The 17,631-nt window shown below is 43.5% G+C and overlaps 1 protein-coding gene across 11 annotated transcripts in view; it reads right to left on the bottom strand.

Annotated features, from left to right (window-relative positions):
* The window catches only part of Slc10a7 (solute carrier family 10 member 7), a 210,100-nt gene that overhangs the window by 169,867 nt on the left and 22,602 nt on the right, over positions 1-17,631 (bottom strand). The window contains exons 5-6 of one of the 11 annotated variants that reach the window (XM_060393202.1): positions 10,433-10,527; positions 7,823-7,841 (exon numbers count right to left, since the gene is read on the bottom strand). The exons of 6 other annotated variants lie outside the window; for them this stretch is intronic. In XM_060393202.1, coding sequence (XP_060249185.1) covers positions 7,838-7,841; positions 10,433-10,527 — 99 coding nt within the window. In that variant the 3' untranslated portion in view covers positions 7,823-7,837. 4 more of the 11 variants (XM_060393200.1, XM_060393197.1, XM_060393199.1 and 1 more) reach the window with 4 other exon arrangements.

Genomic DNA, 17,631 nt, shown 5'->3' with positions numbered 1-17,631 from the left:
GAGGGCCAACTAGTAGCAGTGACGCCACCCAGGACAGCTGAGAACTAGTAAGAGGGAAGTAGACAGCAATGCTGTATTGGCAACTTCTAGAAGGCCAAAGAAGAGGGGCCTCGTGGTCTTCTCCTTAGCAAATGCCCATATAAATGGAGAGAGACAGCAGAAGTGAGAGGGAGGAGAGAGGAAGAGACAGGGAAGAAAAGGCTGGGGGACTGATTCCATGTACATGCACGTAAGCATGAGAGAAAGGCCACAGGGAGTCCTCTGAAGTGGGACAGAAACAGCTGCCTATCCACAGCAGAGAGGAGGTGTTTCATCCACTACCTCAGTCCTAAAACCACAACTCAATCTCAGGGCAAACATGGCTGTAATCAAGTCCAAGAGGTTGACAACGTGGAACAGAAAAAAAGTTTTGTTTCGCTAAAGTCTCTTTTTAAATTAATCCACTCACTGAGGCTCATAAGCATTTACAGCACAATGGCTAGAAGTGACTCAACCTGAACAGAAAACAAGGAAGACAGATAAGTGAACTGGGTTAGTGCTAGCAAAGGGTATGGATCGCTTTGAACTGAGGCAAGCAGGACCATAACCAAAAGTGTAAAAGTGAGAACAGAGATAGACTTCCACAAGAAACATTGAATCACATCCTAAAGAGGAAGAAAACCAAACCAAACCAAAATCCAGTGCCCCCTTAGCTCTTCCTGCACAAGGTAGCTTTCTTCTTGCTGGGATACTTCACTCCAGAGAGATACATCAAGTGCTACTAGGGGCTTCATTTTCCTCAAGGAGTTCAGAGAATCCTTGACCACTACATGAAGAATACAAACTCTGCTCTACATGGCTAACACATATCTCCAATTATACTTGAAGACGTTTTTACAGCCTTTGTGCCAAGTTTCCATTGCCAGGTCTTAAAAGATGAATTGCAGCATTTTAAAGCGCTAAGGCTGGCTAACTGTGTCTGATGACAGTAGTTAACTGATGCTTTTACTGCCTGTTGTTGCTACATTATAGTGAGGAACGGACGGAGAGAAAACAGATAGGAAGGTGCAAAGCTCTGCTGCTGAGACTCTCACTAAGAGCCCAGACACCAAACATCCGACCTGGATTTGAACATATTCCTTGGGATAAATTCAGCTATGAGCTTTTAAAGGTCCTAGAATTACAAATGATCTAAATAGCAAATGTATTGGTATGTCCCAAATTTTTATGACTAAAAAAAATCTCAAGTGTAACGCAAACAGATAAAGGATGATAAGATTTCTCAGCAAGTATCAGTAATACCAAAGGGAAGAGAGAGTCTCCGATTAAGAAGGGGCAGAGTTAAACACCTCTGAGATTTATTCTGAATTCATTTAAAAACCAGGAAGCTGTGCTCTCATACCCGACTCAAAAACAGTTTCAAAAAACAGATTCAAACAGTCCTTTACAAGCAAGGATGCAGGGGTGAAAAACAGCCCTGTGCACACCTAAGCGAGGTAGCGCCCCCCTCTCTCCCCTCCCCCGGTTTACATTTCAGCTCCCGACTATGCTGCCCTCCTCATGGCTTGTCGATTGGGGCTAAGAAAAAGAGCTGAGAGAGTTAAACGAACCATGTGCTCTTTTCACTTCAGGTTTGTTTGTTTTCTTTTGTTCTGTTTTGGATGGTAAACTTCTCCTAACTAGCTACACACACACACACAAAAAAAAAAAATGATCCAAACAGAAATAAACTCACTAAAATTTAAGGTTATTCCAACAAAAGGGTTAATTAGGAAAACAAATTTTCTCCGACTGTTAATAATAGGAACAACACACACTATGTGCCCATAAGTAATGCGCAGGTATCTTTGATCTTCAGCCCCATGCGGTTTCTGTTGCCTACTGTAGCCTGGCCTCTGGGACTCTCTCAGAACCAGACATCTGGCTACTTTGTTGTTTCAGACTAATCTCCTCCCCAGAGAGCTCAAAAAATGACACCAGGCAGGGAGGGTCCAGGCAAGGAGGGTCCTGGCAGGGAAAAAATGACAATTATTAGCAAATTCCTTCCTGAGTCAAGGAGAGTAACAAAATCGACTTCAGATTTCTATAGGTCTTCTGGAGTACCTCAGTCCTCCAGATTCACCCTGGGCATGGTTTTAAAGGGATGTATAGAGCAGCCGTTAAGGCCCATCAATCATTGCTGCAAATCCACTGAATGTTAATCATTGGCTATTGTACTGTGTAGGAGAAAGTTGTAGGGAAAATACAAATCAGATTAATTTTTCACCCATCTGTTAGGGCTGGGTGATGACTGATAAAACAAAGATTCTTAATTGTCAGCTGAAGGCTGACACCAAAATTGTGGGACAATGTCTGAGATCTGCAAACACCGTCACATGCCTCCCATTAAGGCAACTCCCTGGCCTATTTATTTATTTTAACTGTGACTCACTTCCCTTTTTTCCAAAGAACCTGGGCCACCAACCTCCTGAAAAGGTTTTATAAAGTGGGTTTCTTTCTTTGAGATGCCTCCGAGGAAATAAAGAGTGAGAAGCAATGCAGGCTGAACAATTTAAAGCCAAGGATAAAAATGTTATTTTTGTGGTCATGGAGTCATCAATATTTTCCCCAAGGCGACAAATTACCATGAATATCTTAATACCTGTTTAGGGATTATTATTATTCAAGCCCTAAAATCTATACAGTCAGAGGAAAGAGAAAAGAATTTTCCATTTGTCCCACAAACGGAATATAAATCAAGTAGGATAAATGTTTGATAAGAATTCTGACACTTTATCCTAAAATCACATTTCATCTATTTCTAATATATGATTGCAAATTTTGGCAATATCTGAAATTATATGCAGCATGATATTCATATTGCTCTTGAACGGTGACAGTAAACTGACCAGACTGTCAAAATACCCAAAATACTCATGCTGGGACTAGTGTGAGGAAAAATTCCCATTTCATGCTCTAACTCTTCCTGGTAATAGTGATGAAACTAAGATGGAGGACTTCAACCATCACTGCCTTTTACTGTGAACTCCATTCCCTATTTTATCATAGTGCTACCCATGCTAACCCCCATCGTAACAAAACAGTGACTAGGATATTCAGCCAAATACAACCTACTGTTACAGGTGAAAAGCGTCTTTATTTTCTGTTTTGTTGTTGTTGTTTTGTTTTTATGATTTTGTTTTTGTGTGTGTTTGTTTTTTCTTTCTTGCTTGCTTTTCTTTTTCTTTTTTTTTTCTTTTTTCTTTTTTTGAGGGTTTTTCTGGCTGTCCTGGAACTTGCTCTGTAGATCAGGCTATCCTCAAACTCAGAGATCTGCCTGCCTCTGCCTCCTGAGTGCTGAGATTAAAGGCATATATCACCATGCCCGATGGTAAAGAGATTCTAAACACCAAGGAAAACAAATGTATTACTGGTATCAGATCATCATAGTTCAAAACAAAGAGTGAGTTGGTGAATAACAATGAAGAAATATATATGTGTTTGTTCTAAGACCGGATTTCATTTACAGCCTAGGCTGGCCTTGAACTCCTGGTCCTCCTGCTTTGTCTCCCAAGTGCCTGGATTACAGGTGTGTGTTGTATGGACAGCTAAATTTAGAAATCCTAAACTGAGTCAACCAGACAGGACACTCAGTTTCAAAGCTGAACTCAGGGGCTGTGTGCAGTGGCGCACACCTGTGATTCCAGCACTCCGGAGGCACAGGCAAGTGGATCTTCCTGCGTTCCAGGCCAGCCTCGTCTACAAGCAAGTCCAGGACAGCAAAGTCTACAGAGATACCTTGTCTCAGAAGGAAAAAAAAGGGGGACAAGCACAGGTAACTTATTTTCTTACCATAAAGAAAATTTCTTTTATTTCTTTGGGTAAGAACTTATAATTTAGGTAGATCCTCAAGTGAGTTAATGGTTTCCATTTGTTTAGAGTTTCATATCGAACACAAGCTGAAACATGATCTGAATTCCCCAAGACTCTATCTACCATCTTGTTCCCATTTCTTGACCCACTGAGAGGAAAAAATACACAGAGGAAAACGAAATGAATGAAAATTAATATAACTAAGTCAATATCCTGTTGGTTCTATTCTATTGTCCAGATCTCCCAGGAATTTATGGTTTCATTTGACTGTCTCAAGATTTTCTTTTAGGGGTGGGAGGTGTGCATGTGTGTGCACATGTTCATATGTGTGCACACATGTGTATGAGGGGCAGATGCACACGTGGAAACCCAGGGTTGATGTCGGCAGTCCCCAGTGGGTGTCTTCCTATCACTTCCCACCTTACCAGTGAAGCAGGTCGCTCAGCTGAATTCACAGCTCACGGATATGTTCTAGCCTGGCAGCCAGCTTTGCTTGGGGATCCTGTGTTCCCACCTATCCAGTGCTGGGATTACAGGTGGTCACCAAACCTACTCAACATTTAAATGGATTCCGGGGATCTGAACTGTCCTCATGCTTGCATGGCCAGCACTAACCATGGAGCCATCTTCCCAGCCACTTGACATCTGTGAGTTTTTGTTTTTGTTATGTTTTTCAAGACAGGCATTCTCTATGTAGCCTTGGCTGTCCTGGACTTGCCATCTAGACCAGTCTGGCCTTGAACTCACAGTGACCTGCCTGCCTCTGCCTCCCTAAGTGCTGGGATTACGGGCGTGATCCACAGCACTCAGGCTACATTTGTGAGTTTTAAAAGCTTCAGTTCCCTTGGCTGACCAGCCATCTCACTGCAGAAAACAAACAAAGCTCTGCTGATTCGTTTTGGGAGAACTTCACAGCATTCCTTTAAAAACAGTGGTCACCTAACAGGAAGTTGTGAAAGTCCTAACTGGGGCAAGACAACAGCAGGGAGCCTTGGCAGCAACCCTGTTCCCACAACAGCAGGGCAGAGCAGGACAGACTGAGGCCTCCTAGAAGGTTGGTGCTGTGTGGCAGCGTGCTAAGGGATGTCCTGGTGAACCGTGGAACACCCACTGTACAGTGTCTCCTAGAAAGCCGTCAGAGGTACCACAGCTCTAGCAGGCTGCACACCATGGCAGCTTCTTGAATCTGACATGCCTTTATCCCAGCACTCAGGAGGCAGAGGCAGGCGGATCTCTGCGAGTTCAAGGCAAGCCTGTTCTACAGAGTGAGTTCCAGGACATCCACAGCTACCCAGAAAAACCCTCTCCAGGGAGGGTAGTGAGCAGAAGTCTAGGATCAGCGCTTGGAAATTTCAGATGCTTCACTTTGGTCTGAAAAATGGTTATAACCAGAGGAAGACACTGCAGTGACAGTAAGGGTGACGGCAGCAACAAAGGTACCAAGGACCATGCAGAATCCTTCTAGCTTGTTAGTGGAGAAAACGAAAAGGCTAAAGAGCCAGGAAGACAGCTCTGTGTACAAAAACATGCATAAGCCTGATCTGACACACAAGCCACAGCAGAGAGAACTGACTCTTGAAAACTGATCTCTGACCTCCACATATGCACTGCGGTACATGTGCATCTGTGCATGCGAGGCACACCCAGAAACATACATGTCATGGATGAAATAAGATTTGAAAATCCAAGCTGCCAGAACAGAGAAAAGCCAAGGGTGGAAAGGAGGAGGAGAGAGAATATGGTAAACATATTCAGGAGCACATACTTTCTAGTGCAGACCTGGCATTCAGAATGCCCACACTGCCTCACTCCCAGAGCACTAGGATTCCAACTAGAAGTGACCATTCCTGGCTTAAAAGTACATTTAAAAAATACAAAACGGAAAAGCAAAGGCTCCAGGCCTGGAGAGACATGGCTCAGCGGTAAAGAGCACTTGCTGCACCTCTGTGGGGCAGGAGCTGCTTCCTAGCATCTTCATCAGGGAACCCACAACCGCCTGTTGCTCCAGTTCCAAGAATCCACCTGCATCCTCAACTCCCCCTCACCCCCTTGACGGTACCTCCTACGTGCAAGGGGTACACACACACACACACACACACACACACACACACACACACTAAAATAAAAAATGTTAATAAAGACAGTTTTTAAAAATCAGGTAAATGAGGTGCGTGTGGTGGCGCACACCTTTAATCTCAGCACTTGGGAGGCAGAGGCAGGCGGATCTCTGAGTTCGAGGCCAGCCTAGTCTACAAAGTGAGTTCCAGGACAGCCAGGGCTACACAGAGAAACTGTCTCAAAAAGCAAAACAAAACAAAACAAAATTAAGTAACTGTACTTCTTTCTTCTCACGTTTAGGAAATGAAAAGAATCCTGTGACCCAGCTTAATCAAGAAGAAAGAATAGTAAATTTTTCTTCAGCTTATCCTCATTAAAAAAAAAAAAAACCCAAACATGATTTTCTACACCAACAGGAAAAATAGTACACTGAATTCCTAATCTTTGAAGTAATAACATAGCAGCCAATAAGACAATGCAATATTCAATTAGAAAGTGCAGGTCATTCAGATAAGCTGTCTAGAGAGCAATGATTAATTTATTGCCAATTAACTCCATCCAATAGACTCCCCAGTTGCTATTACTTTATAAGCCAGTCTTCTAATAGCGATGGCAATAACTTAACAATGTTTTGTAATTTGCAACGTGTGTTCACAATGTTAAATTAATCATCTGACAAGACTGTATTAAGCACTATACACACACGGGGGGGGATATTTCATATAATGTAATGACTGTAATAAACTCAGAGGGGAGGTAGGTACATAGCAACAGAGTTCTAACACGGCATTTATTTTTTCCCCTTTATTTAAACAATCTTTAAAGAAAAAAAAAAGTGTGATGTCTTCCTGGAATTTCAGACACCATTTATAACAGTTGATATCTCATCCTGTAGGAGCAGAATTCCTGAGACAGAGGCTGCCTTCCCCTCTCTCTCCCACTAGCACAGCCATTCTCAATCTGTGGGCTGTGACCCCTTTGGGGTCAAATGACTTTTACAGAGGAGTGCCCTAAGACCACTACATTACAATTCACACAAGATATTTACATGACAATTCGTAACAGCAGCAAAATTACAGTTACGAGGTAGCAACAAATGTAATTTTATGGCTGGGAACAGCCCAACAGGAGGACCTGTGTTAAAGGGTTGCAGCATTAGGAGGGGGTAGAGGCGACCTTCATTCACACTGTCTTCAGGTGTGTCTGCATATTCCATTGTTAAATGAGGAACCCGCAGTGAGCTGAATGCTAACAGATCCTGGTATTGTCATTGCTATTGAGGAATCTCCGGTCTCAAAGTTGTGTAAAAATAACTACCCAGTTACCTCTGGTTGGTTAACAGAGGCTGAAGAGCCAATGGCTGGGTAGAGGAGACAGTAGGTGGGACTTCTGTGCCCAGCCTTGGGGGCGCAGGTGGCGAGGGGGGGGCGTATCACCAGGGGGTCAGGCTGAGCAAGCCCTAAAGAGCAAGCCAGTAAGTAGCACCCGGTGGCCTCTGCACTAGCTCCTGCCTCCAGGTTCTGGCCCAATTTGAAATAAGGCCTTTCCTCCTGAGTTGTTCTTGGTCATGGTGTTTCATCACAGCAATGGTAAACCTAAGAGCAACCCTAACTGAGACGCTTCATTCTTTGTGAGGAGTGCAGATCTGCTAGTTTTCTAATGTGCAAATCATTTTTCCATAGAAGATGTTTATGTAAGTAGATGGTTTAACATCATTCAAAGTCACAAAGGGAAGAAGGCAAACGGGGATCCAACAGCTAAAATTGCTCTGCATGTTTTTCCATCCCTTGCTGGATCTGAAAATGCACAGCTAACACCAGAGAAGTTATTCATGTCTTTTTCATGGCTGAGTCTGCTATAGAGATCTTTCACTCTCTTCCACTCAAAGCACTATTTCCTTGTAGGCACAAGGCTAACACTTACGGGGGTTTCTGCCAGAAGGCTATGGTTACCTGTGTGGAGACAAAGCAGAACAGGTATAAGCAAGTGAAGCCTTCCAAGTGTGTGTCCTGAATTTTCTGTAAAAGTTCGACATCAGGCAAAGAGTGACTGGAAATGAATTACTGCCTTAATCATCCATTGAGTGGTGGCTTGAATGAGACATGCCCCTCCCACATTTGAACACCTGGTCCCTAGTTGGTGGTGCTGTTTGGGGAGAAGAGGAGCCTGAAATACTTTTGAGGAGAGCCTTGCTGGAGGAAGTATATCACTGGGGATGAGCTTTACAGTCTCTCCCCATGTCGTTTGCTCTCGGCGTGGTGTTTGCATTGGAAGATGGAAGCTCTCAACTTCCTGCGGCCATGCCTGGCTGCTGCCATGACTTCCCTTCAAGGTGAACTCTTAACTTTCTGGAACCATAAACCAAACTAAACTCTTTTATAAGTCGCCTTGGCCATAGTGCTTTATCACAGCCAAAAAAAAAAAAAAAAAAAAAGGTTGACTAATACACATGCTTAAATTGAGATGCTTATAGGGCTAGAGTTTTTGTACTTTTTGGTTTTTTGGTTTTTTTTGGTAATCTTCTAAGTACTCACTAATGTGAACAAATATCCAAGTGTCTGAAGAAACACTGTGCCTCTACACATCAGTTACAGCATAAACTGTGGATGGGAAACCATTTCCTCCATCAACTTAAAGCTTCAGTGAGACACACAGGACTTCGCAGTATGCTATGCTAAAGATGTCTTGGATGTAGGAAAGACCAGAAGACCTTGGAAAAGAGATAGGAAGTACTTCCTGAAGGAAGAAGGCTACCCGCCACAGTCATTTTTAACAAGTTACGGGCTTGTTGGTCTACTCTCAGGCCAACCTTTATTTTTCTTAGAAGGTGGCCCAGGCATTAAGGCACGTGTGAGCTTTGTGTTCGTCACCGCCTATCCTCCAGCTGGCTACAGACAAGGCAATGTGAGCCAAAGGTGGTGACGCTGAAGAGCTAGCCAGGGTTTCCACTCAGGCCCTGTCAGGCTTGCATTCTACAACCCCGAGCAAATATCTTGGTGGTTTTTTGTGTGTACTTTCTCATCTGTAAAACGGGACAAGCAGTGTCGACTTTAAAGAGTGTTCTGCAGAATACAGGGATTCTGCGGGGTAGTGGTGGCACACTCCTTTAGTCCAGCACTCAAGAAGGCAGAGGCAGGTAGAGCTCTGAGTTTGAGGCCAGCCTGATCTACGGAGCAAGTCCAAGACAGCCAAGGCTTCACAGAGACCCTGTCTCAGAAAAACAAAATAAACAGTAGCACAGGGATTTCGCTGCCAGTGGCCAGCACTCGCTGCCAGTGGCAATGAGAGCCACTTCAACTGCAGCCATCTCCTGCAGTGCCCACCACACAGGCCCTTGCTGTGCCCGCTCTGGGCACACACGCTACATACAAAAGTTTCAAAAACGCACTTATGCAAAGCCACTGTGTGTGTAATACCTTTAGTTTTTATGACATTTATTTTGCGTGGATGTGTGCAGATCTACGTGGACACAACATATCACAGTGGGCACGTGGCATTCAGAAAATAACTTGCAGGTCAGTTTTCTAATCCCACCACGTGGGTTGGGGGATTGACAGGTTGTCAGGCTTGGTGGCAAATGCCTTCACCACTAGGCAATCTTGTCAGTTCTGCAATGAGTATTTGTGATGAGCTATTTTGATAAAGAACTTACTGCAAACTGAAATGAAAGTGAAGGCATATCAGTCCCTTGTTCTTGCTAAGGAGGGTCACACCTGTCAAGAAACATTTTAAAGCTAAGTCGTAATGAAGTTAAGCACTAACTGGTAGCTGTAACCTATAGATATAGTTCCCCTCATACAGTTTCTTAGGATGCCTAGTTGAGAGTGTGTGTCAGAGTGAACATAACTTTAATTAGACTGAACTGTGCAGTAACATTACCTCAAGGCCCATATGAGAAAATTGGCAAATGAGAGATACTTCTGATCGCAAACGGAATCATTCCCACAGTAGGCTCTCTAAAGTGAATTTTCACAAATGAGAAAATATGACTGCGACATTATTCGATTCTATCCCCTGGCTGATCCACCCCTTCTTTGTTTTGCTGCAGTGAACTCATGGAAACACCATTGTGACAGACGGAGAACACATGGTCTTGGAATCACTTAGATGTCAGGGACTTCATCATTGTCCAAATAGATGTGTGAGGCCGTCACAAGCATAGGAGGAAACAGAGTCACTAGCTAACTCCCTCAGACTTGCTTTGCTGCTTTTATTATAAATATTCTCACGCTGCTTTAAGGAATAAAAAGGAAAGTAGTCTCTGCAAAGAAAACTCACAAATTGGCATCTAAATAAATAGGAAAAAAATCTGATTAAGGATGAGTGTGGTGAAAGATTGCTTCTGACAGCAGTAGTGAAAACTTAGAGGGAACTAGCCGTGACTGATGGCACGACCCTCAACACCTAGAAATGAGGGAGTGAGGAGGTTGCTGACGGAGGACCATGCAAGCTAAGGAGACTGAACACAAATTTAAAAGGACAGTGTTCTCCAAGTAGCCAGCACCACAGGAAATGGCTGTGACAGGAAGCTGAGCATCCCCACCATGGTCCGATGTGGAAGTCTACGCAGAGGATCAAAGCCGACGACTCATGCACAGCACGGACAGCAGCTTCCCCTGCAGCACAGGGCTCGCCACCCTGTGATGCACAAAAGGGAGCCAGTGAGTATATATTCTTCATCTTTTCCAACACACAGGGAGGAGAGAGAGAGGAGTAAAGGAAGGGGGCCAAGTGAAAGACACAGAGTAGTTTTATTTGGGGGGAATTCAGCTTCTACAGGTGGAATATATTTAAAAACCACTGGATTCTAATCATGGTATACAAATTCAAGACCAGGTCTGGCACTTGGTCAAACACAGCTCAGTGAGTGCTCTCCACATATTATGACCATTTACACACACAGCTCAGTGAGTGCTCTCCACATATTATGACCATTAGTTTGGATGCAAGTGTTCTTGAACACGAGTGATCTTGAGGATCTCACTGCACCCTTTTCACTAGATGCTCTCATTAGATACTTATTGCACACAACTTGGTATCTGCAGAAAGCAAGCAGGTCTAAAAGACTGCAGCAAAGAGCAAGCAAGACCCGACAATTTCTGTACTTCATAATAACAGCCACATGCTAAGCCCCTTTAAGTAAAAGATGCCTGCTTAGGAAGCCTTAAATTCATATAGACAATGAATTAAAGTATAAACAGCTACAATTAATGACCAAGGCCACAAGCTAGCTAAGGATGAGGGCAAAAGAAAAAAGCTGACTTTTCATGTTTAATTTCTTCATATTTCTGTAATCCTCCAAGACAGTAAAATACTGACAAAAAGCTCATTTTCAACAGTAAAAACTTCAGCCTGGTAGTGGTGGCACACACCATTAATACCAAATCCCAGCACTCAGGAGGCAGAAGCAGGTGGATCTCTGTTCAAGGCAAGCTCAGTCTACAAAGAGAGTTCTAGGACAGCCTGCACTACACAGAGAAACCTTGTCTTGAAAAAAAGGAAAAAAAAAAGGATAAAGAAGACACACACAAAATGTGGACATGAGTCATATAAGACTGGTTAAGAGACCAAGTGTAAGTGTTTCGTTATTTAGACTAGCATTTCTTCAAAATCAGTAATGGATCCAAGAGCCGGCCTTAGAAAAGAGGCTGAAGTTTGACACGGTCACTAAGCACACTAAATCCTCACGTGACACGTTGGTGACAGGACTCATGCTGATGCTGCGATATACAGGAGAGTTAGACTAGAGGCAAATGTCTAATGTTGGCAGAAGACGGGCACCTGTATGCTTTGGCTTCTTTCCGGGATGGTGTCAGGATGGCTTTCTGGGTGCTAGAGTACGGGAAATGCCTTGTTTTTCATTCAGTCCTTTTGGTTCAAAATTCTAAAAACAATCTTCCAGGTAGTGATTTGGGTTCCCATGCCTTTTTCTTCCCTGAAGATGTTATCTTATATAGCTGACATAAATATTCTAGGTTACAAAAAAAAAAAAAAAAAAAAAAAAAAATCCAAGAAGAAGCTAACATGCTAATAATTAACTGGAGTTATCCAATTTATTAAATGTATTTGATCAACCACTATCCTGTAAATCTATTTAAAATACTAATTATCTTGTATTAGTAATTTAATATTTATCAATTTTAGATTGCTTACTAAACTGAAGCTCTTATAAAGCTTTTACAAAGATCTTTGGTTTAATACACACAGAAAGATACAGCAACTAGCCAATATATATTTTTAATGAATAAAGCAACTAGGTGAGTAAATTTATAAGAACGAAATTATGTGGAAAGTAAGAGCTAGGCGTAGTGACACAGTCCTATAATCTCAGCACTGAAGAGGCTGAGACAGGGGGACCACGAATTTAACGTCAGCTGAACTGCAGAATGAGGTCCAGGCAAATCCAGATCACCTATCAAGAGCTGGTCTGAAAGGAAAGGAACTCAGAAAGAGAAGGAGGGAGGAAAGGCAATGACTCAAAACACCAACTGACTTTCATCTGTGACAAGGCTCTATCCTGGGAACAATGCTGGTTCCTTCTTAAATGTTCCCTCATTCTTTACAAGCATTCCTGCTGCAAACCAATCAGAGCCATGTAGGTCATCGGTGAAATCTGTATGGAATTATAATTGCCCTTGAAAGAATAAAGCCTGGGTCAGAGGGGAAGGGTTAGGGGAACCAGTAGATGAGCAAAGGTAAAGGCAGGAAAGAAAAGCATGCTTGACTCCAAGGCAGAGCAAGCCGTGCTCAAGCACAGCAGGACGGGTAACGGCTACACACCTAAAGCGGGACCTGGTTACTCCTCCCCAAGAGGAGAACAGTCCTAACCACAGCGCCACACAAAAGAGCAGGCCACACGCTTGCGCTCTAGAGGGAAGGATTCAGAAGCAGGAATCTGGCCGGCTTGAACTTTTTCAAGATCAGGTCTCTGGAATCCACTCCACTTGGGGTGAAAAAAGAGCTAACCACGAAGAATCAAAGCAATAACATGAATGAACAAATTCAGCGAAGAGTACCAGGAAACAGAACTAAGACTCTGAAGGGGCCTGAGTGACCTTGGCATCAAAGACTTAGAACTGAGTCTTGGCCACCAGACTTGGGGACCAGCAGCCGTGAAGAGAATTATTTTGCCCACTGTGGAGAATGGAAGATAAACTAGAAGGCATTGGAATTAAGTGAGAAACGTCTGAGGTAGATAAGAACCTTGAGGAAGCATATTTCAACCCCATCTACAACAGCTACATTAAAGCCAGTCAGCTCTTTCTGGTGCTGCTAAGAATGCAACAAAGCCAGAAGGCGCACTGACAAAGGAAAAGGGGAGCAGTAGAAACAGAACCCCTTGTTGTTGCTGTCCCTTCATCTAAGGGAAGTTTAGGCCCCACTGTGGTGAGTACAGGGGGCTGAGTGCTACACAGTTGCCGGCTTTGTAAGAGGGCGCAACATTCATGGCCTTTTCTTCCCACTGCCCACCAAAGGAGGCATAGGTACCCCCCCGCCCCCACCCCCGTGAGCGAAGGAGAAAGCCAGGATGGCTACAAGTGACTGCTGAAGACAGTGACTGACAGGTTTCCCTCTCCACCAGGCCCTCCCTGGGTAGAGCAGATTTGCTCTGACTGCCTTTATAAATGTTTCAATGAAGGCTATCTTCATGCATTGGATTAGCAAAGCCAGCTCCCCACTGATAATGCGAAATAACCCTGAAGTGCTTCATGCCTCCCTGATAAGCCAAACACTGAACTTTCCTTCTCCATTTGGACTGTGATGATCTTGACCTTTCACCTCTAGCAAAAAGCTCTGAGCTGCACGTTTAAAGTTGGTAATGAGAGCTTCATTTGCTTTCCAAGCAGTCAGAAAACCTCTTTTAAATACACTAAGGTAGTTGTGACCTTCACCTGTGACTTAAAAAGTTCACCACACATAATAAAGATCTTTACTCAGGGGCATTCTTAAATGTCCTTTAAAGAGTTCTGGACACCAGCCCCATTGATGAAACCACGCACACACTTCTATACTGCAAATCAAAATGTCTCTTTAAAGTATATTTGGAGTTCAAGTGTCTATTATCAAAGGAGTCTAAAATCCGTCTACCTCATCAATACTATATCATTAAAACTCCTCAGTGATGTTTCCATTTGAGCATGCTGTCTTAATCCTAATGCCTCCAAGTAGCAAACACAGGCAAGTTTCCTAAGTGGGACTCAACACCTGTGTGTATTTGAGACTTTTCCACACTAAGAAAGCAAAAATTTAATGAGAAACGTCCCCCTAAAATGATTTCACTCTTTCTATTTCTGTGTAGTTTCTAAAATGAGCTAGAGGTTTGAGTCCTCTCGAAGGCAAGCAGACTGAAGCACAGAACGCAAGCCCCCTCAGCATGCTGCCTTAGAACAGTTCCTGAGCTGACAGAGGCAGAAGCAAAGTCTAGCCTCCTCTTCCTCCCTCTTTCTGGCTAGTGGGTCATAATACCAGAGATTACCCACTGACCTCTCCTTTCTTTCCCAGAAGTCTTCATGTGATAGCACCTCCTACTCCACACATGGGGGCAGAGAGGCAAAGGCCTTTTTACAGGGACACCAGAACAAAGCAGACTGACAGACCTTTTACGCCCCCGTAACTATTCAGCCCAGTCATGCCCTCCATTACTATACGCTTCCTGCTTTGAAACAGAAATGCAGGCTCCTGAGGCTTTGGGTCCCCATTTCTGAAATCTCCCCCCGCCAGGTAAAACCTGAGTTAAGCAAGTTCGCTCTGCCTTTTCTCACAAAGCGATCTTCTGTTACAGACTCTAAAAGACGACTTCTCTCTCGGACCAAAGTCTCGTGCTTGTTCCCTGTGGTAAAGATGAGAAAACTCTTAGGTGAAAACTGGTAGCTTGACTAGGCTTAAACACCTAATTCTCTTTCTGAAGCAGGCAATAGGCACAGAGGTATGGTTATGCTACGAAATGTGTGTACGAGTTCATACACCACTGATTTCATACGTGAAAAGAGAGTAGCGAGGCCCAGCATCAGACACTGGAACCCGACAGAGCAGGCCGAGGCAAGAACTCAAGTTCACTGTTCTATCAGCCAGTGGGGGATGAGAGGCAAATCTAAATGCCTACAGGCAGAGTCCTCTGAGGCGGAGGGCCTACTGTGGTGGCTCCAATTACCAGGCTCAGCCTTAGACCGGATAATGCTTCTAGCACTTGCCATCAGATGGGACGCTCCTCTCACTTTGCCCCGACCTTATCTGCTGGGATTCCTGGTGCTTTCTCCTTTCCTTTTTCTTTCTTCCCTTCACTTTGCTATTCTCTTGTCCTTTCAGAAATCTGAAGACAGAATCCTTACTTACGTTTCTCTCCCATTTGTTTTAATACTAGACTCTCAAGGTCGTGGTCACACAGCTCTGCAGTTTCTTCCAGCAGTCAGGACCTACTCTACAGTTTAGAGAATGCCCTTTGGTCAATTCTCCTTCTAGGCTTCCAAAAGAAGAAAAACTGAGGCAAGAGGAGGTAGCACCTCTCATCCTGAATGCTACCTTAGCTGCTACTTTGTTTTGAGAAAGCCTTAGCATAGATGAAAGAACCATGTCTTTGCAACAGCAATGTGAAAGACACATAACTCTCTCCAAACATAGGGCAGTAATTTGCAGACTTTTAAAAGATACATTTCTTCTATAAAAGGACTTCCCACAGCAGTTACTCTCAGTCCTAAGTAACATAGATTTGAATAGAATGAGTCTCTTATCAAGCACCATAGATTTAAAGGCTTTGAGAGGCTTTCAGGGGTGGGGGAGATGATAAAATTTTTTATCCCAGACCTTTACACTTGAAACAGAAATATAACTAAGTAAATGAACATGTTTTTCAGCAATTATAGTATAAATTATATATAACTAATATATATATATATATATGCCTTTTATGTTATAATAAAATATATTTTTTATTTTCTCATACTTTGCAATGCGATTAACCTTATTGATTTTCCTACTATTTAAAACTAGCTACAAATGCACATGTGGTCTCAAACAGACACAACATACGGACACGCACGCGTGTACATGCCACTTTCACTGGTTGTACATTACAATTTTGTAGTTCTGAGGAACTGCACTTAAAATACTGGACTAAATAAGTAACAGTTATGAAAAGAGTCTTAACCATATTTTTAGCATTTACATAAAGACAATTTAAAACTCAGATGCTACAAAGTTAAGCCATTAATCTACTATACCCCTAAACAGCATTTTAAAACATGTGTAAAAGGAAATGGCTCAGAGGGGAGAGGTGCTTGCCTCTAAGCCTGATTACCTGAGTTTGATCCCCACAACAAACTGATTCCACAGGTTGTCCTGTGACCTCCAAACAGATAGTGGAGCACAAGTGCAGAAGCCCTCCCCCTCCCTCTCCTTCCCTACTTCCCTTCATCCCTCTCTCCCTCCTTCAAGCTCCTATATAAGAATATTTAAACTTTCTTCTAAAGGTCACCCTCTCCAATCTCTGAATTTCATTCTTCAGTCTGCAAGACAAGAACCCAAAAGCCCCTGGGTCAGGACAGCTTTGGTGGTCACCAAGTTTCCCAGACCCTGGCTTCCAGAAGAGAATACTCCAACATGGATAATATCCCTTGTTGCCAGAGGAAAAGTTGTAAGTTAAAAGGAATGTAGTAACGCTTTCAGCCTGTGACAAAATCTTCAAAAAAGGAATAATTCCCTGGGTGTGATGGTCCATACCTTTAATCCTAAGCACTAGGGAGACAAAGGCAAGCAGAGCTCTGAATTCGAGGACAGCCCAGTTTTACACAGGGAGTTCCAGGACAGCTAAATAATGGAACCCTGTCTTAAAAAAACAAAACAAGAATAATTTTATTAGAAATCATTTAAAATAAAAGGTCTATAAATAACTCGGGAAGAGTACATATTGCTCTTACAGAGGTCCTGAGAGACCAAAAGGTTAAAAATCAGCTATTAATTAAGGCTTGAACTAGGTGGGTGGAGAAGTCCAGGAATGCCCTGAGGGGAAGAGCCACCTCACTGCATTCTTTCCCCACCCACTAGAGATACAGTTGCTAGGAAACTGGTCCATCCCCTAGGGAGGGACACCAGGTCATTAGTGGTCTGGGGACCTTCCTATAGCCAATCAATTCAAAATGTAGCATTTTGACCAACAGATGCTTGCCAGGCAGGAATGGCCCCTGCCTTGGGCATGCTGGGATGGACCAGAATCTTTAAACCACCCAACTAACCTGAGCACAGCGCTCGGCTCTCACCGCTTCGGCAGTCAGGGATGTGGACCCAAGCTGCAGCTTGTAATTTGTAATAAAAAGAACCTCATGTATTTACAGCGGAGTCTGTTTATTCCTGGTCTTTTGGGGTTTGTGAACTGGGCAGAACAGACCCAGGTTCAGTTCTCAGTATCCAAATGGTGACTATCGCCTAGAATTCCAGGCATCTCTGCCAGACTCAGTAGTGAGAATCCCCTCTGTGACCCTCTAATGTCACTTCCCCTACCCAACCCCATGCTATGGCTACTGAAAATTCTCTGTGCTCCGTCCACATGTTGCTCCCACCAGATAACAGGCCCTCCAGACTTCCCTGCTAACTCAGAAAGAGCATGTATCGTGAGCAAGGAATAAATCTGAATACATGTAAGGTCTGACGCTGGAGACTTAGGAAGTTTTAGGGATCCCATCATACCCCGCATCCCAGACCAGACTCCCCCACACATGACCCTACACAGCGGTATTCTGCGTGTGAGCA

This window comes from Meriones unguiculatus, chromosome 10 (assembly GCF_030254825.1).
Source record: "Meriones unguiculatus strain TT.TT164.6M chromosome 10, Bangor_MerUng_6.1, whole genome shotgun sequence".
NCBI lineage: Eukaryota > Metazoa > Chordata > Mammalia > Rodentia > Muridae > Meriones > Meriones unguiculatus.
Note: the sequence above shows the minus strand (reverse complement) of the source record. Positions and strands in the feature narration are given on the sequence as shown.